The sequence below is a fragment of the Poecilia mexicana genome, unplaced genomic scaffold (assembly GCF_051168715.1).
Source record: "Poecilia mexicana isolate PSO_F unplaced genomic scaffold, ASM5116871v1 scaffold_2, whole genome shotgun sequence".
NCBI lineage: Eukaryota > Metazoa > Chordata > Actinopteri > Cyprinodontiformes > Poeciliidae > Poecilia > Poecilia mexicana.
This window is the reverse complement of record NW_028263371.1, coordinates 45,162,904-45,185,796: the sequence shown is the minus strand read 5'-3', so window position 1 is coordinate 45,185,796 and position 22,893 is coordinate 45,162,904. Positions and strand designations below refer to the sequence as shown.

The window sequence follows — 22,893 nt, the reverse complement described above, 5'->3', positions numbered from 1 at the left end:
TCGCTTATATACGACAGAATATCACACATTTTAGATGAGCTGATAACACCATTCCCCGATTTGGTCATGATCAGATCAATCTCTGAACCTGTTATAGTGTTCTTTCTCTGAGAGCGATCCCGAAGCGAAAGACTTACGGTGGCGCTACGCAGCGGTTACATGAATTAAGAGACTGTCGTTTCCCAGTAAGTTTCGTTTCATTAACCAAACCACATAGGATACGATGTTATTGATTAATTGCCCTAACTTCCTGCATCCTGGGTAGTCTTAATTTACTGAGAAATGAAAGTTACCGAGCATGGTTAGGGTGAGGGCAGGGCGATTCAGTGTTATAAAACGACAGGTTGAAGCAGCATCTCTCTCATACCTAACACACTGATGACCTAACACACGATATGACTCAGGTACTGATTTTTACTTCGTTGCATCCTTTCAGGGTTTATGAGAATGTAACTTCTAGGACAGAACTGCAATAGTTATCGTATATGAGAAATAACCAGTAACATAACTTTTATTCGTTTTTCCAGGTCTTCCTAGATTTATTTAATTTTATAACGCCCAGCAAATTTTTTTTTTTTTTTTTTTTTTTTTTTAAGATTTGGTTTTAATTTGTTGGAGATAATAAAGTTGTGACTCGGCTGTAAAGATCTGCGTCACTTAAAAGTTACAGTATATTCTGTTATTGCAGATCAATTTCCTGTATCAGCTCCACGAAACAAAGAAGCTACACCAGGGTTTTCTAAAGTTAAAAAAATCTAATCATTCTACCAAAGTGATTGTGCTGACTGCTTAATAAGCCAGAAGCTTCAAATAATCCAACTAAAAGAAGAGAGAAAAAAATACTAAAAAGAATGTTTAATTTGTGTTCTCACACGTCTTGGTTTTCTCTGTCTTCTATAAATTAAGAATCTATAAACAGCTCTGGAACAAATTAAGAAATCACTGCACTGAATCCCATTGAAGGCCTCATGGTTAGTCCACTAAATATTGATTTCTGAACTGTCCCCAGTTAAAACAGTACTGTTGTTGTTTCTAAATGAATATGAACTTGTTTTTTGTATTATCTGAGGTCTGAAATGCACTGCATCTTTTTTGTGATTTTGACCATTTCTCATTTTCTGCAAATAAATACTACATTTTTGTTTGGAATTTCAGACACATGTCAGTAGTTCATAGAATAAAAGAACAATGTTAATTTTACTCAAACATTATACCTATAAAATATTATGTGCTGCATTATCTTGTGTTACAATATTTGTTTTTTCTCACAGCATTCAACTGAAGAAGGATGAGTGGGGAGACCAGATATAAAACCCGGTAAGCTGCCCCACCTCTTCCTTTTAAGTAAAGAAACTTAGATTTCTTGACAAGCTTTTGAAATTATATATCTTATTTTGACAAGACTAGTCAATAGTGCTGCAAGAACAAGTAAATTGTTGATATCAAACTATTTAAAGCTTTATATGCATTTTCATAAAATGTTTGTCTTGTGGGTGGAGTAGTTAGTTTGCAATTCAAAGTTGTGAATTTGAGTCAATGTTTTGTTTTTGCATGCCAAGATACTCCTGAGCAAGGCGTATCTTGGATGGACATGGATGGAGTGGATCCATCCATGATTGACTCCATCCGTCCGTCCGTCCATCCATCCATCCATCCATCCATTTTCTTACACCCTTTTTCCTAGTAGTGTTGTAAGGGGTGCTGGTGCCTATCTCCAGCAAGACATTTTGGACGAAAGCACTCGATACAAAGTTACCTTCATTTACAAAGCATAGTTTTATGAACATACAATATCAGAGACTGGAAGTTAAAACATTTTGCATAAGTATACAGGGACTGATTTGATATTCATCACATTCCTACGTTGTTTTTTGCTACCTTATTCTGCTTATCACACTCATACTTGTGTTAAAGTTGAACTGTTGTGTCTTAATACTGTTATTTAATTAAATCAATAGTGTATGTAAATCTTAATGTTTGCAGGTTTGTAGGTGATGCTGAAAAACATCATTTTTGATTACAGAACATAGCAGTATTTGCGGTTATTGCTTCAGAGTTTTTTGAGAAACAAGGAAGTACAAAGTATTTTGCTTACACATGACTGAAAAGTGAAATCAAAATTTCTGTAGAAATTCAGGTAAAATCAGGAAGTGTACCTCTGATAAACAGCGCATAGGAGCTTTTTCTGGAGTTATGGAGAACTTTATTAATATTTAATATAATACAAAATAATTAATTTGGCTAATAGTTACGTTACAGATTTGGGAAGCATTGAAATTCATACCTGGACTATGAATTTATCCTTAAAGGATCATTTTAATATCAACACAAGTTTTGTCAACATGTGATGACAAAAGTTTTGACTCTAAACAGGAAACACAACGTTTGACAACTTGATATATGTTCTAGAAAATCTTCATAATTTTCACATTTTTAGAACTACATACCATGTTTTTCAACATGACAACATAAATTACAAGATAGGGGAAGAGGAAACAGTGGGACAGCAGCTTTAGGATGTTCTGGTATGATCTGTATGATGTTGTTTTGTCAGTGTTTAAATATACCAAGTATTGTGACCATATTAACCTCCTGAAGTGAGAAAGACATTTTTGTTACAATATTTATAATCACAGGGTAAATGAAAATAAAGGGGGGGTCAAAGGAGAGATGGTGGGGGGGCTAGTGTATTGTTAGAGTGTGGGGGAGGGGGGAGAGCTGAGGGGTTAGTGTAATTTTAGACGGGGGGTGAGGGCAAAGACGGAGAGAGGCCGGAGGAGGGGGGGGCGGAGGTTAAAAGAGAGATTGTTGGGGGGTTTGTGCTATTTTGATTAGTCTTGAACTCCACAAGCAGAATAGTTTATTCTACAGATTTATTGTATTTTCCAGTCCATACATTCAACACTCAGACTGAAATGTCTTGCCCAATGACACAGTGACTGAGAAGACAGAGCGGGGGAGTTCACACCGGCAACCCACTGGTTACAGGATGAACTCCTACCTCCAGAGCTACTGCTGACTACGATTAGGCATAACTCCAATTAAAATCTCTTAGCTGGAAGAGTAAATGCAGATTAAGCATATATAGACCATTGATTTGAATTTTACTGTTTCATTTTTCAATCTTATTTTCTCTAGGAGGTCCTTCGGGGCTACAGCACCACCTTTTCTTGACTACCTGAAAGATATTCTTCGTCGATATCCTGATGGTGGACAAATTTTGAAGGTCAGTATGGTGTTCACATTATGATTATAGCAGTGCAGGGTTTCCCCCAGTGTATAATAGGCCTGGCGGCCCGCCATCCTTTACTAGCGCCACCGCCAGGCTAAGCCTTTCTTGTTTATGTTTTTAGGAAACTAATAATTTAAAAAAATATATATATATATATATTTTTTATATCAGCTCTGAGCGCTTCACTGGCGGAGCAGATTTATTCCTAAAAGATGTGTTTATGGAAGATAAGGTTGTAGTTTATGCATTTAAAGCTGGACCAATTACACCGCTGGCGCCTCTGTGCGTTGCCTCTGCGCGTTGCATTAGCTGGATTAAGTTTACCTCAGCGCGGATCCCGCTCGCCTCCTTTCACTCAAACTGGACACAGGCTGACTGTTATGGATATTTACATCCACCCCCTGTGAGGAATTATAATTTTTTTTTCCAGAGTTTTTGATCAAGGTAGGACTTTCAACACCACTCTAGTTTGCTCTGGTTGCGCAGCTCTACGTGAACTCCAGGAATAACTTGCAGTCGCGCTTTCAGAGGTGCGTTGAGCGAGCGGTGAGAATAATTTATATTTGTGAACAAAGAATTTTGTGCGGCTTTTCCGTCTCAACACGCTGCCCAGCCCGACTCTGCCTGCACTGGTAAAGTTTATCTATGTGTTCCCGGTTGGCCGGTGTATTAGTTAACGAACTAGCGCTAACCTGGTCATGCAGGTTCAACCTGGTGAGGAGCTTTCGCTTAAACAAAAGTGCAAACAATTTATATTCATTTTAATTGTATATTTTTGATTTGTTGTTTTTAAGACTAGTTGTGGGTTTAAGTAGTGTTTCACTGGCGATGTTTTCCCGTAATGTGTAATGATATTTTTTAAATTTCCTGTCACCTTAACATCTTTTAATACAAAAACACGGTGGACCGCCTCGGCACCCCGACCACCAAGCTTTTTCTGGTTACACCATGCAGTGTATTATAAGCCTGGCGGCCCGCCATGCTTTACTAGCCCCGCCGCCAGGCTAAGCGTTGCTTGTTTACGTTTCTAGGGGAAAAGGAAAAAAAAAAAAAAAAAAAAATATATATATATATATATATATATATATATATATATATATATATATATATATATATATATATATATATTTATTATTATTATTATTTTTTATTATTATTATTATTTTAAAGCCGGGCTGCAAGCGTCTCTTTTGCTCTTAGCATTTCACTAGCAGAGCAGATTTATCCTAAAGGATAAGTTTATAATAGATAGGTTTATAGTTTATGCATTTAAACCTGACAGCGCGCGGACTAATCACACAGCTCGCTCCTCTGCGCTTTGCCTCGCGCTGCCGCTGCTTTACCTCAGCGGGATCGCGCACACCTCCTTTCACTCAAACTGGACACAGGCTGACCTGTATGGATATTTACATCAACTTACTGTGAGGAATTATGATCTTTTGGAGAACTCTAGGTAAGAGTTTAAAACCCGCTGCATTAGCTCTGGTGGCGCAGCTCAATGTGAACCGCAGGAATAACTTGTAGCGAATTCAGAGATGCGCGTTGTGGAGTGGTGAGAATGATTTATCTTTGTGAACGAACAATTATATGTGGCGTTTACATCTCAACACGCTGCCCAGCGTGTGGCTCTGTGTCTGTCTTCCCTGTAAAGTTTATGTCTGTGGTCCCGGTTGGCCGGAGTGTTTGTGGATAACGAGCAGCGCTAACCACATCATGCAGGTTCAGCCTGGTGAGGAGCTTTCGCGCTCTCCTCGGAGTCACGCATCACGCTGATTTTATATTATTTTATTATTATTTTTAGTATTATTTTTCCGGTTACATGATGCATCAAACCATATCAGATGCGTTGTCTACTTAGAGTTAATGCGCGCGGCCGCACAGAGATCTGAGAAACTCGTCCCATAAACTTGACCAACCAGAATAGTCTCTCTGACACTTATTAAAAACTCAACAGACACGAAATGGAAGAGCTACTAAAGCCACATTAGCAGCATTGAATTAAATCTCCCGTTTGCTTCGCATCTCTGCGCAGTGCAGCAGATTACCTCATCATGCAGGGCCTGTCCAAGGCTGCTTGAGGCCTTGAGCAGAATTTGATTTAGGGGTCCCTTTTGTTACTAAAAATATCAGCAGCTCTAACAGCTTCTGTGTTAGATTTAGTGAAATCTGGGAGAAGGGAGTAGTTTAATTGGCCAGCCTAAAAAGCAATAAGTTACAATCTCAGTTTACTAATTTGTATTTGTTAATTCAAAGATTAAACTCACAGCATCAGATTGTTGGTATGGTAACAAAACAATCTAACTATGAATATTGTTCTTTGAAGTTTTACAAAGTAAACTTGCCAGCTCCTTAAAATCTTGTATTTAAATGTTAAACAATTTAAAAACATTTAATTTATGTATGCCTAAACAATTGAATACAATTTAACAGCATAGATAATCTAAATAAAAACATGTTACATTTATGTATCTGTGGTCTGTTTTAAAATATTAGCGTTTATGGGGCCCCTGAAGCCCTTGGGGGCCTGATGGAGCCGCTGACTTAATTTGGATAAAACAGAAGTGCAAATTTGTTGTTTTTAGACTAATTGTGGGTTTAAATAGCATTTCACTGGAGATCTTTTCCCGTAACATATACTTTAACATATACTTTACAGTAATACTTTCACATTTCCTGTCAACTTAACATCTTTTAATACAAAAACACGATGGACCACCGGTGGACCGCCTCGACGCCCCCACCACCGGGCTTAGCACTTTTTCTGGGGGAAACCCTGAATGGCTATTTACTACCAGAACAGGCATAAACCTTACATACTAAATGAAACAACAGTGAATGATGCTTCCATTAGGTTTACAGTGTTTTTAATATCCTGTTTATCTGCTGTAGAAAGTTTGCCAGGCCTGCAACTGTTACAACCCATCCCCAAGACAGCAAAGGATAAGTTCTGGCAGTTGTCAGTCGCAAAAGACAGTTTATTTTACAATTTAGGTAAAATGTCAAGCACAAGAGAAGAAAAAGACACAAGTAAAGTTTTATGCATCAGGGTCTCTAAGGCCAAAACAACAAACAAAACACTCCCTTCTACCTCTAAAACAAAAGAATACTTTCGTACTGACACTATTATCATACACCCTTATCCCTCGTGGGGTTGGAAGGGGTGCTGGTGCCTTTATCAAGTGGTCAAAGGGCGAGTGTCTTTCAATCCAATCAGAATGAATAATTTGGAAAGTGTTTCTGCAGATGAAGTTCACTTGTTTGGGTATTTAAATAATTGGCCTATGTAGTATAAATGCTACACTGCTTTTCCTCACTCAACACGAACCTCCAAAAGCATGGTAATATGAGAAACCTTCTGTGTATGATGTTATATTTGTGCCATCAACCTAAGCATGCATTGAGATCCTGTACAACCAGGCTCTGCAAGTTTTCTGGGGGAAATCCAGAAAATTTACATTGATGAAGTACATAAATACAAATGGCACAATTTAAAATTGTGTCTATTTAAATGGTCTCATTTGCATTGGATTAATGCCTTAAGCTATCACTCTGGTTTAGGATTAAAAATAAAATGCAAGCTTACAATAACTTAAACAGGATAGGTATTTTGCCCATTAAGTCAGGAAGACCTGACTTAATGGGCTTTTAGGATATGTCTATAAGTCAACCAGGTCCTCTCTTGTCTGTGTATTCTGCTCCATGTATATGCTGTATTTCATCAATGTAAAAGATAAAAAATTACATTGTGTATGCAATTATGTTTGCCGGTCTTCAACCAATTTACTTAATGATACAAAACAATTATTCATCTCATATTTCACAGGCTTTTTTCTTCAAATCAAAGAATTTGGTCTGAGTCTATTGATTCCCCATTTACAATTGAAGTTGGGTGACTTTGTCTTGTTGAGCTTGTTTGGGTTTTAATAATAATGTATTTTATTTTGAAACAGGAACTGATTCAAAATGCTGATGATGCTCATGCAACAGAAGTGATTTTCATCCATGATGAGAGGAGCTATGGCACTGAGAGTCTTTGGAGTGCCAATCTTGGACAATACCAAGGTATATATGTTGATTTGTAAATAGTTCTTCAGTTGTAAGCTACACTTATTTTCATGGTAACATAACTGCAAAGAAATGCAGTTATGATTTACTTTTAAGAAAGATTAGTTTTTTATATCAATAATGTGCCTTTCCTAATGATCCACATTGTTTACAAGGCATAAATATATATTTATAATTATAGAACACCATGAGTATTAATTATAAGCATTTTTTATAATGCTGCAAGGTTCAGCCATCTTACACCGAACACTTTAAAGAGAAATACGATTGTGCATGTTGTATCTGTCTTTACAGCCAAAATAAGCTGTTTAATTTTTCTCAGTTAAAGCTGAAATTACAGAACAGGCGCTAACAATTAACATATTCAAAGATCCCAAACAGTTTTATTTATTTAGTTACTGATTGACTTTTTGCATAGGTCCTGCTCTGTATGCCTACAACAATGCTGCGTTTACTGAAGACGACTGGAAAAGAATTCAAATGGCAGGAAGAAGTGGCAAGATCAATGACCCAAACAAAATCGGGAGATTTGGAATCGGCTTCAACTCCGTTTATCACATAACAGGTAAAAATTATTCATTAGAATGATAACATGCTTTAACTTAATGATTTTGACCAAGATGTAATTTTAGAGATAATAAATAGAAGCATTTATTTCTCAACAGATGTGCCAAGTATTTTCAGCTCAGGACATCTTGGATTGATGGACCCCCAAGAGGAAATATTTGGTGATAAGGGGTTTTGGTGGTTTTTGAATGAACCTGAAGACCAAGAAGCTTTGCTGATGATGCATGACCAGTTCCAGCCCTACAGAGACATGGTTTCAGTTATAGGCAAGCAAGAATGGTCAACAATCATAGAGGATCAGTACTTCTCTGGGACACTTTTCAGGTTCCCGTTACGCAACAAAGCATCAGAGATTTCAGACAATCTATATGATTCAGATAAAGTGTTTGAGCTTTTTGATAGCTTCATTGCAGATGCAGACTTGAGCCTTCTCTTTTTGAAAAGTGTGAGCTCTGTGTCCTTGATCCATATCAGTCAGGATGGTACCATTAACACCAGGCTTGAAATAAAATCCTCTGAACCAACAGAAGTTCGTCTGAAGCAAAAAGATGAGTCTGATGTTGAAGGCCTGACAAGAATCAAATTGATAACTCTAAATTCAAAAGATCAGAAAAAAACACAATGGCTTTTAACAACATGCACCATGAAAGAGGGAAAAGCACCAAACCTTGATGACCTTGCCAAAAAGTTGAGTTTTTTACCCAGAGTTGACTTGGCATTTCCACTTGATGAGCAGAGAGACTGTGGTCAAGGCAGATTGAGCTGCTTTCTCCCTCTCCCAAACAACAAATCCAACAAGACCGGTCTCCCAGTTTATGTCAACGCCTGCTTTGGTCTCACAGACAACAGAAGACACATCAAGTGGCAAGAAGAAGACCAGAAACATGATGAACACGCTTTGTGGAATGAATTGCTTGTGAAGAAGGTGCTCCCACAAGCATATGTGAAGATCATTCAAGATGCCATCAAACTTTGTCAACAATCTACTCTTCCTGTATCTTCTGTGTACAGCCTGTGGCCTGATGTTACTCAAATGCAGCACAAAGACAAATGGTTCAATGTTGCTGTTGATGTTTTTCATCACTTATTCAATGAGAACATGGCTGTTCTCTCTCTTGCCAGAAATGAAACACAGTTTATCCCTCTATCAGAAGCTGTGATACCCTGCAATGGGCCAACAAGAGCTGAGACATTATCTGCCATTAAAAGGACTTTGGTTTCCTGCGGGGAAAATCTTGTGAGTTTACCAGCTACTGTAATCAGAGCCATTGAGACCTTTACACACACCAACCCCCAGCATGTGACTCCCTGCTTCCTAAGAGGGGTTCTCCACAGGTCTGGTGTTCATAACATCAGTAAAGAAGATAAACTGTGTATTTTGGAGTACATACTGAGTGATGGAAAATACAAAGAACTGCAGGGACTTCAGCTACTTCCTCTCAGTGATGGATCTTTCAGATCTTTCACAAAGAAAGAGGAGGACACTGCTTTGATTGACAACAAGGAATTTCCAAGGCAAGTTATAGTTTGTCTGATGTGTCTGTTGCTATATTTATGTTGATTTTAAAACTGAATTTGGCAGGAAACCATGTCTATTCAGTGGTTATAACTGTCATTTGACTCCAGAAAGATTTTGTGTTTGAAACCCAGCTGCATTTGGCTTATTCCTCTGCTTTCATCTTCTTGTTTTAAGGATATTGCACTTTTCAATCTAGATGTGTAAAATGCAATCTCAACTCCAATTTTATTGTAATAGCATGTATGCTTTTACCCCTTTATTGTAATTACCTGTGCCACACTTATTGGTATGTCTTCTGTTATACTCTTGAACTCATTTTTCCCCAATAGCACAGTAACTAGATTTCTCCTACGACATTTCATGTTGGAGCATACAAAAAGAGAGCGAGATACGGCTCCTCTTTGAAGTTGATTATTCACGAATAAACAAATAATTTTTGGTTTTCATTAGCACAACTGTCTCATTATCAAAAAAGCATTGTTTTTCACTTTAGATTATTCTATTTGATTATTTCTGCTTTATTGCATTTTTTTTGTAGGTAAATCTTTTGTCTCTGAAACTGGACTTAGTTTTTGTTAAATGCATATCAACCATAATAAAATAATGTATGTTTTTGCAGAACACTTCTGCCATACTGCAATCACCTCTTCATCCCCCTTGATCTAAGTTCAACTTGCAGAAACCACCTGGAAGAGCTGGCCAAGCTGGGTATGTTATGTTAACTTTGACTTTTATAAACATATCTTATGTTGCCTATGTGATCCACATAAATGGTATTTGTTTTCCTTTTTTTTGACGTAATTTTTCTATACAATTTCTTTTATTTAACTGTTTTCCAGGGATATTCCGAGTCATCAACACTAATAAAAAACATGTAGAGGAATATACAAGAAAATTTCTACCACAGGACTGGAAGCAGATGGAGAAAAGACTCGTTACTTGGAACACCAACAGAAGTGACCATCCACCATTAGATTGGCTTCAGGAATTCTGGAGGTTTCTGAACTCTCATTTCAGTGAGTTAAACTGTTTCAGGGAAATACCTCTGATTCCTGTCAGTCCCCTCTCTGACAATCAGCCTGTGTCACTGGCAAAGCTACAACAGAAGACAACCCTCATTTTTCAGAAACGAGGACAGAACAGTTTGCCTGACCAAATAGCTCAGCTGGTGACCAAAACTGGTGGCACAGTGGTGAGAGGAAATGAGTGGCTTAAACATGAAGACCTTGAAACTTATGTCCTGAACCCATCTCCAACGAGCGTCATGAATGTGTTGATGAATTTAGACTTTAAGAAAGTCATCAGCATTGTGAAGTCTGAGTCTCAAAAGACAAGAGAAAATCTGAAAGACTATTTGTCCCATCTAAATGTCCTCTCAGGTCAAGAGAAAGATTTCCTCATAAAGCTACCTGTGTTTCAAACTATGACCGGATCCTTGGTCACAGCTCAATCAAAGCAGGCTTTGGTTCTAACATCTGGTCTGGTTATACCCTCAGAGCTGCCTGTACCTGATTCAATTATCCAGTGTGCTACTGAGGCTGATCACAGACTTTTAAAGCTGCTTAAAGTGAATCTCTTGGGGCCAGCTGAAGTTGGCATTATCCTCATTGACAGCATTAATAATGGTACCTCCAGTAGTCAAGAAACTGAGAACATAATGACTTGGATTTTGCAGCATGGTGACATCCTTTTCTCTCAAAACCAGTCTCTAAAATACAAGTGTAAGGAACTGAGATTCATTGAAGTAAAGCGAGAGCTGAAACGGGCTGCAGACTTTCTTAATCCAATGGTTAAAGCCTTTAAAATGATCTTTGAGTCAGACGTCTTCCCCCCACCAGTATACACAGAAACACCACAGATGATGAAAAACCTGATAGATCTTGGATTGATAAACAAAGAGGCAGATCTGACACCAGATCATGTGCTCTATGCCACCACACTAATTGAAAAGCACAAATTAAACTCTGAAAGTGAGGCTTTGACCAGAGCTGAAGTCCTCTTGGAAATGCTGGACGGCTATGATCTACTGTCAAAGTTTTCTGATGAGCAACTCCATCGCCTTAAGATGATAAAATGGATACCATGTGATCAGCCTGGAACTGAAAAACAAAATAGATTTGATAAATCTACAAAAAGTTGTTTCTGCAGCTCAGAGGAAATAAGACACACGATGTATGAGGACATTGTTGGAGAAGTGATGCCTCTGATGGGGAAGCTCAGTGATAGAGTTAACACCAAGCTCAGCCTCAAACGGCTGCCTCCACCTGAGAAAGTGATTGAGAATTTATCAGTGCTGAAATCAACCATACAGGACATGGATGATCCTGACACCAATGTGGATTTCAAGAGAAAACTTCATAGCATTTATGGGCACATGCAGCAAAACATCTCTGAATTTGGAGAGTTGATGAACAAGGAGCCAGACTGGCTGTGGGCCAATGACCAGTTTGTTTCCCCTTGTGATTTGGTTCTCAACTACCCTCAGGATCTGGATCTGAGCTCTTACATTGGGAAAGTACCAAATGAATTTTTGCCATTCAAGAAGCTGCTTCAGGAATGCGGTCTGAGAACGGCACTTTCAAATGAAGAAATTGTTGATATTCTTCATTCCATCCAGAAAAATATCGAAGCGAGACAACAGCCTTTTGCAACTTCAGGTGAAGTAAAAGTTTCCATCGAGATTCTCAGCTGGTTGTGGAAAACAAAGCACAGAGTTAAGGGTGACATCCCAGTGCCAGTTGTGACAGAAAATGAACATTTTACACTGAGACCACAATCAGAGGCACTCCTCTGTGATGTAAACAAAAATAAACTGAAAGAACTTCAGGTCAGTGAGGAGAAAATGTATCTGCTACATGAAGAAATCCCAATAGCAACAGCTGAATGGTTGAAAATAAGGTTTCTCAGTAACTACATCCTTGCTCCGGAGTTAATAGGCATTGAACAGTGTGGCCAATCTGAACCAATAACTATGAGGATAAAAAACATTCTTAAAGAGTATGATGAAGATGGTGACATCTTCAAAGAACTCATTCAGAATGCAGAGGATGCTGGAGCTGATGCCTGTAAATTCTTGTTGGATTTCAGAGAACACAAAGATCCTCCTGAAAGTCTTATTGATCCTGACATGGCCCTGTGTCAGGGACCATGTCTTTGGGCCTTTAACAATGAGCGATTCACAGATGATGATTGGAAAAACATTGTCAGAGTTGGCTCGGCCTCAAAGGAAAATAAAGTGGAAAAGATTGGAAAGTTTGGACTTGGATTCAATACCGTTTATCATGTCACAGATGTTCCCTCTATCCTGAGTGGGAACAAGCTGCTCATACTTGACCCAAATGTGACTCACTTGAGAAAGCACATCCAGCAGAAGGCAAATCCTGGAATCAAACTAGATCTCTCTCAAAAGAGACTTTTCCATTGCTTTCCTGGTCTATTTGGACCATATGAAGGCATTTTTGACTGTAACTTCACCCAGAAATCTCCTCCCGCACCTTATGATGGCACGCTAATCAAACTACCTTTCCGATGTGAGGAAGAAGCTCAGAGATCAGAAATAAGTAAAAAAGTATACCATGAACAGGATATCTTTGCCTTACAGCAGAACTTCATGAAGAACTCACAGGTTCATCTGCTTTTTCTCAGGAACATCAACACGTTGTCTTTAAAAAGCATCTCGAGCAATGTATCAACACCACTGAGGGATGAAGATATGCCAACCCTTTTGGACATCGTTAAAACTGTTGATAATACAATGAGGATTTCAAATGAGACCTTCATCAAAAAGCAGCAACAAGCAGAAAAATCATTGATGAAACATGATATTAAATGCACAAAAGTCATTGATAGCGCCACAGTCCAAATTGTCCAGATAACCAGCCAGCAATTTGGTGAAACCAAAGTACAGTCTTGGCTCATTTACAACTGCTTTGGAACTGGTCAGTCTTTAAAAATGGTTCTTAAAGAGAACAAAACAGAAAAGGAGAAGGCTGTATTCTCATTGCCCATTGGAGGGGTTGCTGTGCCTTTGCAACAAGACACAGAAACTGGAAAAGTTTCTCCTTTACAAAATTATTACGCTGGACAGGCATTTTGCTTCCTTCCTCTTCCCATTCAGACAGGTCTTCCTGTAAATATAAATGGTACATTTGCTGTAATGAGCAACAGAAAAGGTCTTTGGGAAAGTGGAGTGAAACACAAGTGGAACATGGCTCTTCAAAAGGATCCTGTGGTGACGGCATATATTACTTCACTTTTTGCACTGAAGCATATGTCTGAAAACAAACAACTTGAGGCTTATTGTTATCACAGCTTTTGGCCTGAGAGAGAGAAAGTGTATGATACTTTTAAGCCTTTGGTGGATGCATTTTACTCTAAACTCGTGCAGTCCTCCAGTGGCCTAGAGCTCTTTTCTGATGGAGAACACTGGTGCTCAATGGACAATGCAATCTTTCTACATGAATGCATTGAAGAAAATGCAGAAATCAGCAGGCTTGCTGTTCAAGTGTGCAAGAAGTACATAAAAGGGCCAAACTTTGTTGTTCCTATCCCACTGTGGTTAAGAAAGAGCTTCAAACAAGCTGGGCAAGAAAAGGTTTTACAAGACAAGACATGGACATGGGAGAAGTTTTACCAAGAGGTGGTGTTCAAAAACCTTGCTGCCATGGACTCTAAGACCAGAGATACACTTGTACTGCATGCTGTGGACCTCAACATAAAAGAAATGGACCATCTGCTGACATTTTATCCTTGCATACCTACATCAGACGGGCAACTCCAATATATCAGAAAACTTGTCCATCCCTTTGGAAGAGTGGCCTGTCTTTTTGAGCCAGATGAAGGACGTTTGCTGGGTGGAACCAAACAGGACTTCCGTTCACCCAGAAGGATTCAACGGTTGCTGGAACTTGGAATGGCCAGTGATCATCTTCCACTAGAGGACATCACACACAAAGCATGCACAATGACTGAAACCTGGAGTGTTGACAAAAAGAAAGCATATGAGAATGTAAAGTGCCTTCTTGAGCTTATGAAAAACCACCTGAATGACAAAGATTCTCCCCACTGGAAAACCTTGAGAATGACTCCATTTCTCCCAGCATTTTCTCCTGGTGACATAAAGATGAAACAAAACACAACGCTCCAACAACCCACAGCAATTTTCAGTGACAGATTCTCCCTGCTTGTTAACATGATTCATCCTGTACTGGACCACTATGGGTTGAAATTACACAACACAGATCCTGTCCTAAAACATTTGGGAGTTCACAATTGTATAGAGCCAGAGACAATTCTTCAGCAGCTGGAAAAAGCATGTAAGCATTCACAGTCATTGGACATATCTATGCTCCACAAAATGGCATATGAATGTTATAAGTTCCTAGATCAGTGGATCAGTGGATGTGAGAATACCATGTTCATTTCACAGCAGGCAAATTCCTTCCCCTTCGTCCTCATTGGCAACAAATTCGTTAATGTCAACTGTGTTGCAGAAAATGAACAGTTTGAAGCCAAACCCTATCTCCATGTACTTCCACATGCCTTCACTAGTTTCAGGAATCTTTGGGAGACTGTTGGTGTTAGAAAACGTTTTTCTATCAACCAGCTACTTTCTGTGCTTGAAAAGCTTAAGTGCCAATATGGAAACAAAGCACTTCAAGAAAGTGATCTTTCAACTTGCCTCACAATTTTAATCAAAGGGATATTTGATGCAAGACAAAAAACAACAAGAGACTGTTTGATACCAAATGAGCATGGAGTTTTGCAGCCTGCCAAAGACCTGTTTTACGATGACAGTCCATGGATGCCAGTTGCTTCCGGTATCACATTGTGTCATCAAAATATCCCTCGTCCTATGGCTATCCACTTTGGAATCCAAACAACCAGGCATCACACTTTGGAAGACTGCACAGTTGACAACTTTTCCCCTTTTTCCTTCCATTTTGAACAGCAGGAACAACTAACTGTTCGAATTAAGAACATCATTTCAGCATATCCATCGAAGAAAGACATCCTTAAAGAACTGATCCAAAATGCTGATGATGCTGAGGCAACAGAAATTCATTTCATTTGGGACAAACGTCAACATGGCAAAGAAAAAACATTTGGTAAAAGATGGAACAATCTGCAGGGTCCAGCTCTCTGTGTGTTCAACAACAAAGTGTTTTCTGATGATGACTTGAAAGGCATTCAGCAGTTGGGAGAAGGAGGAAAACAAAACTTACATGGAAAGATTGGTAAATATGGACTTGGTTTCAACTCTGTTTACCACCTGACTGACTGTCCCTCCATCCTCACTGGAGATACATTTCTTTGCATTTCTGATCCCACTCAGAAATACATTGAAATTATGTCAGACAGACCTCGACATGGCATTGGATACAACCTAACTGATGAATTGAAGGAAATGTGTCTTGATGTCTACAATTCCTTTCTTCCTGACGAGTTCACTCTTGAAGAAGGCACCATGTTCAGATTACCTCTGAGGACTTCTGTCAGTGCAAAAAATTCAAAACTATCACAGCAAAAAGTTACTGATGAGGACATGATTGAACTGTTCTCTGCCCTGTCTGAAGATCCAGAAGGACTAACTTTGTTCTTGAAAAATATATCCAAGATTAAAGTTCATGTAATTAATGAGCACTCAGAAATACTCCAAACCATGTTTATGGTAGAAAAAACATTTTCACAAGAAAGTGAAGGAAAAAGGAATCAATATGCAAAACATCTAGAAATTGCACAACAGTCTAAAAAATCAGCTACCCCTTGCCATGTTCTCTATGAAATTACAATTTCCACCTCAGATAAAAGATGCAGTGACTGGATCATTGCTGAACAGTTTGGGTCATTTAAATATGCTCAATTAAAGATGGCAAACAAACTTCTACAGGGGGCAGTCGCTGCACGTGTAAACTCAAATTCATCTCCACCATCACGATCCAGTAATAACAATTTTCAAGGTGCTGCCTTCTGTTCACTTCCATTGCCTGGAAAAACAGGACTGCCAGTACATGTGAATGGAAACTTTGAAGTAGATTCTTCCAGGAAAAACCTTTGGAAGGAAGATGGTCTAAGTTGTAAGTCACATTGGAATGAGATGTTGAAAAAAAACATAATTGCTCCACTGTATGCAGATCTTTTGGATTTCATCAAGCAAAAACTTAGAGGTGATTCACGTCTTCTTTCAATATCATACTTATCTTTTTGGCCAGTTGTGTCTACAAATGTTGGTCCAGAGTGGCATGAAATGATACTGGAGGTATATAGGGCAATTAAGGAAAAATGCCTTTATGTGATTCCAGTTTTGAAGACTTCCAAAGAACGAGGTGAGAGTCAGGATTGTAAAGAAAACTCTCTTGACTGGTGCAACCTCAGAGAAACTGAGCCAACGAAGGCTCCTTATCTGACAGACTCAAAAAGTGAGAGGATTAATCCCATTTTGGAGGATCTTGGGATGAACCTAGTTCATGCTACTGCAAGCATGTGCAAGATTTGGAGTACTATACAAAAAGCTGGGATTGAAGTCAGAGTCATCTGTCCTGCTAGTGTGAGGACATTCCTTTGTGCAAAATCTTTGAATGATCCAACAGAAACAGCTGAGGATTTACCATTACCGCTGAGTGCTACTTTGATCGAGGATGAACAAAGGTGTGCAAAGCTCCTGAAGTTTTGCTTGAATGATTTCTGGTTAGAGGAAAATGCAGATAATGATTCCACTTTGCTTGATGGGCTTCCACTTCTTCTCACAAAAGATAAGGTTTTGCGAAAGTTTAACTCTATGACACCAAAATTGCTTTCAAGATATGATGGTCTGTTCCTTGGATATGAAGCTGTATTTGCAGATTACACAGTTAATGCACAATGTTTTGACATTCTGGAAAGCTTTAACCTTGTGAACAAGCTGACACTTTTTGATGCTGCAAAACCTTTGAAATCAATAATTCAAAGTTTCCTGTCCCATCACTGTAAAATTGATTCAAACAGTGGCTTGTATATCCCAAATGAAACAATGCTGAAGTGGCTTGAATCACTTTGGAGGTTCATCACAAGTGAAATCCAATACAAAACATTCAATGCTTTCAAAAAAAATCTGACATTAGGTGATGTGAGGGAGCTCTTCAGTGATGACAGCATTCTACCTGTTGTTTGTCCAAGGTTAAACAACAAGATCCTCCTGCAGACCATGAAATGCATGTCAAATGTGATTGCAGATGCATCAGAAAAACACATATCGCACATCCTCTTCAAACTTGGCTTTATGAGGCTTAACAACCTTTTCTTTTACAAGGCAATACAAATGACTTCTTTAGATGCTGAATTATTGGATGTCAATGACAAAAGCTTGGTGCTGAACAAGATCTGCAACATCAACCAGTCAGAGTTTTCTCAGCTTTCAAATGATGATTTGAGAGCACTTCAGATTTTCCTGCAGTCGGGGATAACGAAGACCAAAGGTCAGAGAGACTATGAGCAAAAGCTTAAATCTTTACCAATATTTGAGACGGTCCATAGTAAAAGAACAAGGATTGATGGACCTAAGAAAGTATTTCTGCTGCACAGCAAATACTCAGCAATATTTCCAGATTTATTCGCTCTTTCCAACAGCAACAACATTTTTCTCAAAAACAACTTTGAAAACCAGTTTTTGTCAGAAATCCTTGATATTAAAGTCCTGAATGATCTGGAATATTTTATGAAGTTCATTTTGCCTTTTGTAAAAACACTAACAGAGGAGGAAACTCTTGAGTGCCTGAAGCTGATATTGAAACTATATCCACAATTGGGATTTTGGCAGCACAAAAAAAGCATCATGTCCTCAATGAAGTCAGTAAAACTGATTAGAAGCTTGCATGGTCATCTGGAGACTGCCTCATACTACTATGATGACAGTGTTGAGCTTTACTTGAGAATGGTGCCCAGGGAAAGATTTGTGCCAAAGCTGTTTTGGGCAAAGCTTTGTGAAGGAAATCAACATGAAACCATACAAGCTAGAAACCTTGTGAGAGAACTTGGAATGAAATATGAGGTGACTGAAGATGATATGATCATATTTGCACGTCAACTGGAATCAGAAGCGAAAGAAAGTGAGGAAAGTAAGCTGAAAGAGAAGTCAGCATTCTTTTTTGGAGAAGTCTTGAAAAGTGTGAGCAATGAAAAAGATGAACGGTTAATGAGGAGCATTGCCAACATCAAATTCATTTATCCAGTTAAGATTCGAAAAGATCTCTGCAACTACCATCAACCATTTGCTTCAGAAAATAATACCATTCCAATCCGAGGATCTTTGATTGAAACAGACCCTAAACATCAAGATTTGATTTGGTCCTCAATGCCAATTATACATTTGCCAGGTTATATCTCGCCAAAGCTCTTACAAATCCTGAAAAATGCAGGAGCTTATCATCAGCCACCTTCAGAGTACGTCACCAGAAACATGAGAAATATCTGTCAGTCTCCATGTAAAACTGAGCAAGTGATCAAAACTCGTGCAGATGTGTTTCGTCGTGCATATGGCTACCTACAAGCCAATGTCTTTGACAGATGGTCTTTATATGGTCTTCCTGTTGTCTTGGTTGAAAAAGATACTGTGCTTTTTAAAGCAGATGGTGTGTGTCTCTCACTCTCTGATGAACTTGAGTTTAGACCATACTTGTACAAAATATCTTCACGAGATGTTTTGTATGCAGAATTTTTTAAGAAAGTTGGTGTGAAGGAGAAACCCACTGCAGAGCACTACTGTAATGTCCTGGCAGCTGTTTATTCTGATTCCTGTGATAAAAAACAGCTGAATGCAAACCAGCTGATTACTGTAAAACGAGCAGTTCACCATTTATTTCGCTTAATCAAAACTCAAGGAGAACAGGCCCTCAAAGGTGATGATCAGACTTTGTATCTTCCTGCAGTTGATGGAAAGCTGCATATATCAAGTTCACTCTACTACAATGATACAGTGTTTGAGGTGCAGAGGTTGAAGGAAGGACTGGAGGATAAGTTCCTGTTGCTTGAGAAACTCAGTGAATGTCATCTGGGCAGTGACATCTTTGAACAGCATCGATTGGTGAAAATGTTGCCTCAGAAACTTCAGCCTAAAATGTTGTCTGAGATCACTGAGGAGAAAATTTTGGAATCAAACTTGCAGCTTTGTGAGCTTGGGAATGGTTGTGAGTTCAGTGGATGGTTTGATCAACATCTCTCCTCAGAGTCATTCAAATATGGACTCATTTGTCTTTTTAGAGAACAAACGGGAGGCAAAATAACACAACAAAAAGCAGCTGAGATATGTGAGAAGACATTTGGCAGTATTAAAATTGTCTGCTGTAAATCCCTAAAAACGATGGTTTGGCTGGATGAAAAGCCACTACACAAAACTACCAGAGAGACAGATGTATTTGTCAAACAGGAACAACAAGGTTTCACCTTATTCTTGAAACACAACGATAACATGGCTCCAAAAGCAATTAATGAAGTCAATATGACTCTTATAAAGGAAATTAATTCTCTTTTGAGCAACACAATTTCATCTGTTTATCTCCCAGTGCTCGGACAACTCCTTATGTGTGACAATTTGCAAGATGTTCAGAAAACTCTGGCTAAGAATGAGATCCGTGACAGTTCTGTAGCTGAAATACAAATTCTCAGTCCACCAGACCCTGGGACAGATATTCCAGATGAATGGCTTGATTCATTAGACATGAGCTTCCTGAACAACTTTGAAGAAGGGGAATATGTTGGCTATAGCACAAACAACACATACATTTATGCAGTTATTGTCAAAGAACTTCCTGGTTGCTCTGGAAGATGTTCCTGGAAATACAAAATAGATATTGGAGAGGATGAACCAGTAGAAGTCAGTCATCTTGACCTGTACCAATTTAAACGAGAAAAGAAGGTTAAAATAGGAGGGATGAGAGATACATTTTCCATGGAGCTTGCGGTACTGGTAGGATCTGTGCCACATTCTTCCCAGTCAGCACAAAGTTCTCTACCAACCTCTCTATATGAAATTAAAAAGGAAATCGACAAATGTTTGACTGAGATCTGGACTCTTCCTGAAGAGGAGAGAAGGAAAGCTATCAGGAGACTTTACCTCAAATGGCATCCTGACAAAAATCCTGACTGCCATTTACTTGCTACAGAGGCATTCCAATATTTGCAACATCGGATTGATGAACTCAACAAAGGCAGGAGGATTACGGTATCCACATCATCTCCCAGCAGATCTTCTAATTTCAGAGACTTCTACCAGCAATGGGACCAAGAAGCACAACGTCACAGAAGTGGTCGAGAAAGATTTTTTAGATCTACGGCATCCCATTCCTACAACTTTTGGACCCATAACACAAATATTCCAAGACCAAACAAAGAAGAGGCCAAACGTTGGTGTAAACAGGCTCGCTGTGATCTTCACGCAGCTCAGAAAGACACAAGTGGAGACAGCACAGAGTGGTGTCTATTCAAAGTCCATCAGGCAGTGGAAAAGGCTCTCATTGCAGCAGAATATAAGCATGATGGCAAACACATCGCCAGCAGCTCAATTTCTACCACAGCAGCAAAAGTTTCTTGCTACCACCCTCAACTGAGAGACCTTCCTCAGATTGTAGCCGATCTGAAGTCACTGGGAGTGGACGCCAAAAAAACTCAATACCCCAACTGTCATCCATTTCCCCACATTCCTAATGAGCAGTTCAGGTCTGAAAATGGAATATTAGCAGTGAACAGAGCATCTGAGCTACTCAACAAAGTAGAAGCGTATGTAAATTAAGTTGTGCACTTATATGTCTTAGTTAACATTTTGATGCCTTTTAAACTCATTTTAAGAAAGCTATGAATTTCTCTTTAAACATCTTCTGTTTTATCTTAATCTTAATCTATGTATTACTCTACATGGAGTCCTAAAAATAGACATAATAATGAATCTTATTTTACAAATGTTTTATTTCTAATCCAAAATCTTTGTGTGGATTTGGGATGAAAACAGGAAAAATTAAATCAGAATTTAAAATTAAAATATGGTTCCTAAATGAGGAGCACATCAGATACTATGTACCTTTTTGTTTTTTGGTTGTTGTTTTTGTTTTTTTTTTGGTCATTTTAAGATTTTCAGTATGATTTGAGTCACTTTACAGTGTAAATGAAAATGTGTTTTTTTTGTAACATTCCTATCTTTATTATTCTCAAGAATTGTATGTTGTTTTTATGATATAATATGATGCAGATATTGACATTTTTATGGCTTTTTTAATGTGTAGATATTTACTTGTTAAACTTTTATATAGACTTAAGATTCCATTTCATTTTCAATAATATTTTTATTAAGTTTTATGAACCACTTTTCCACTTAAGTTTATTTGATATGTTAGTTATAAGTTTAAGCATAATATTTTGTCTATATATCCTTATTCTTTTTAACCATTTTTTTTACCTAGCACAAAATGTTTTTTTATTTTTTATATTGGAACAGTGCATAACACAAATCAACATAACTATAAAGAAGTGAAAGAAAATATAGGACTTACCTGTAAAATGTCCAGACCTTAGTATTAGATGACTTTATAAGATAATTAAGATTTACTTTTTGTGTTAGGGGGTAAAAGCCTTCAACATTATTGGCAAACACTCTACTATCATGTTATAGAAATGGAAATGCAGTGCAAATTACAGTTTAATGAAATGTCTCTTTTTTTCTAATATGAAGGAAATAAAATAAAATGCATTATGTACAAATGCATGTGTAGATTATCTGTGTCATGCAATAATATAATTGCAATTTTAGCAAATCCTGCTTTTAGTACAGTGATATTTTCTTCAAGATTATGGAATCATTGGTGTCATCCTTTATTTGTGACTCAGTGAATAATATTATGTCATGTTTATTTTTATTTTTATCTTGTTTTGCTTCTTTTACCTTTTTAATATGGACCTTTTTTGTGTCTGGAATAAATATATGATGATGATGAAGAAAAATACATGCTTTACAAAACAATGGTGTATTTTGTGTACATACTCGTATGTGTGTGTATACAATTTGATATATGCAACACCTGAAGGTAACATGGTGTTGGAAAAATGTTTATTATTATTTTATGTCATACGCTAAGAATCAGGTTTCATAATAATTGTGATGGATGGTTGAAGGGGAAGCTTACATATGACTCTTCACGGTATGTCAAAGGTTAAAGTTTATGGGTTATTTTCTGTCAGGAGAAGAGAACTTGGTCCAAATGACAAGGAACACCATTGTTCTATCTATTGGGTCAGAGCTGGGAAACCACCCTCCACACAAATGTGCTACAAGGAAATGTTTATAATGAGGCGAGTTCTTGTGTCTGTCAGAGTGTTTGTGGATGGTGTAACTCAATGCATTCTCTACTTGCCAGCAAGCAAGTAATAAATCTAATAAGACTAATTCTTAGGATTTCTGTCTTAATGATTATTTTTGTGGATACATTTTTCTAACACATAATTACTTCACTGTACTTTTAAAATACTTTTCACATTTTAAAATGCTGTT

General features: G+C 38.1%; 1 protein-coding gene across 1 annotated transcript; it reads left to right on the top strand.

The window, feature by feature from the left end:
* Positions 1-343: 343 nt before the first annotated feature.
* Positions 344-22,788, top strand: LOC148160880 (sacsin-like). Its single transcript, XM_088001632.1, has 8 exons — positions 344-404; positions 1,272-1,317; positions 3,139-3,226; positions 7,183-7,294; positions 7,716-7,862; positions 7,963-9,379; positions 10,003-10,091; positions 10,223-22,788. The coding sequence occupies exons 2-8, from the start codon at positions 1,289-1,291 to the stop codon at positions 21,142-21,144; spliced, it is 12,804 nt and encodes a 4,267-aa protein (XP_087857758.1). The 5' UTR covers positions 344-404; positions 1,272-1,288; the 3' UTR covers positions 21,145-22,788.
* The last annotated feature ends 105 nt before the right edge of the window (positions 22,789-22,893 follow it).

Coding starts and splice junctions, on each gene's coding strand:
- LOC148160880 (XM_088001632.1), top strand. CDS start 1,289: ATGAGTGGGGAGACCAGATATAAAACCCG. Junction 1,318..3,138: donor GAGACCAGATATAAAACCCG/GTAAGCTGCCCC, acceptor TATTTTCTCTAG/GAGGTCCTTCGGGGCTACAG. Junction 7,295..7,715: donor CAATCTTGGACAATACCAAG/GTATATATGTTG, acceptor CTTTTTGCATAG/GTCCTGCTCTGTATGCCTAC.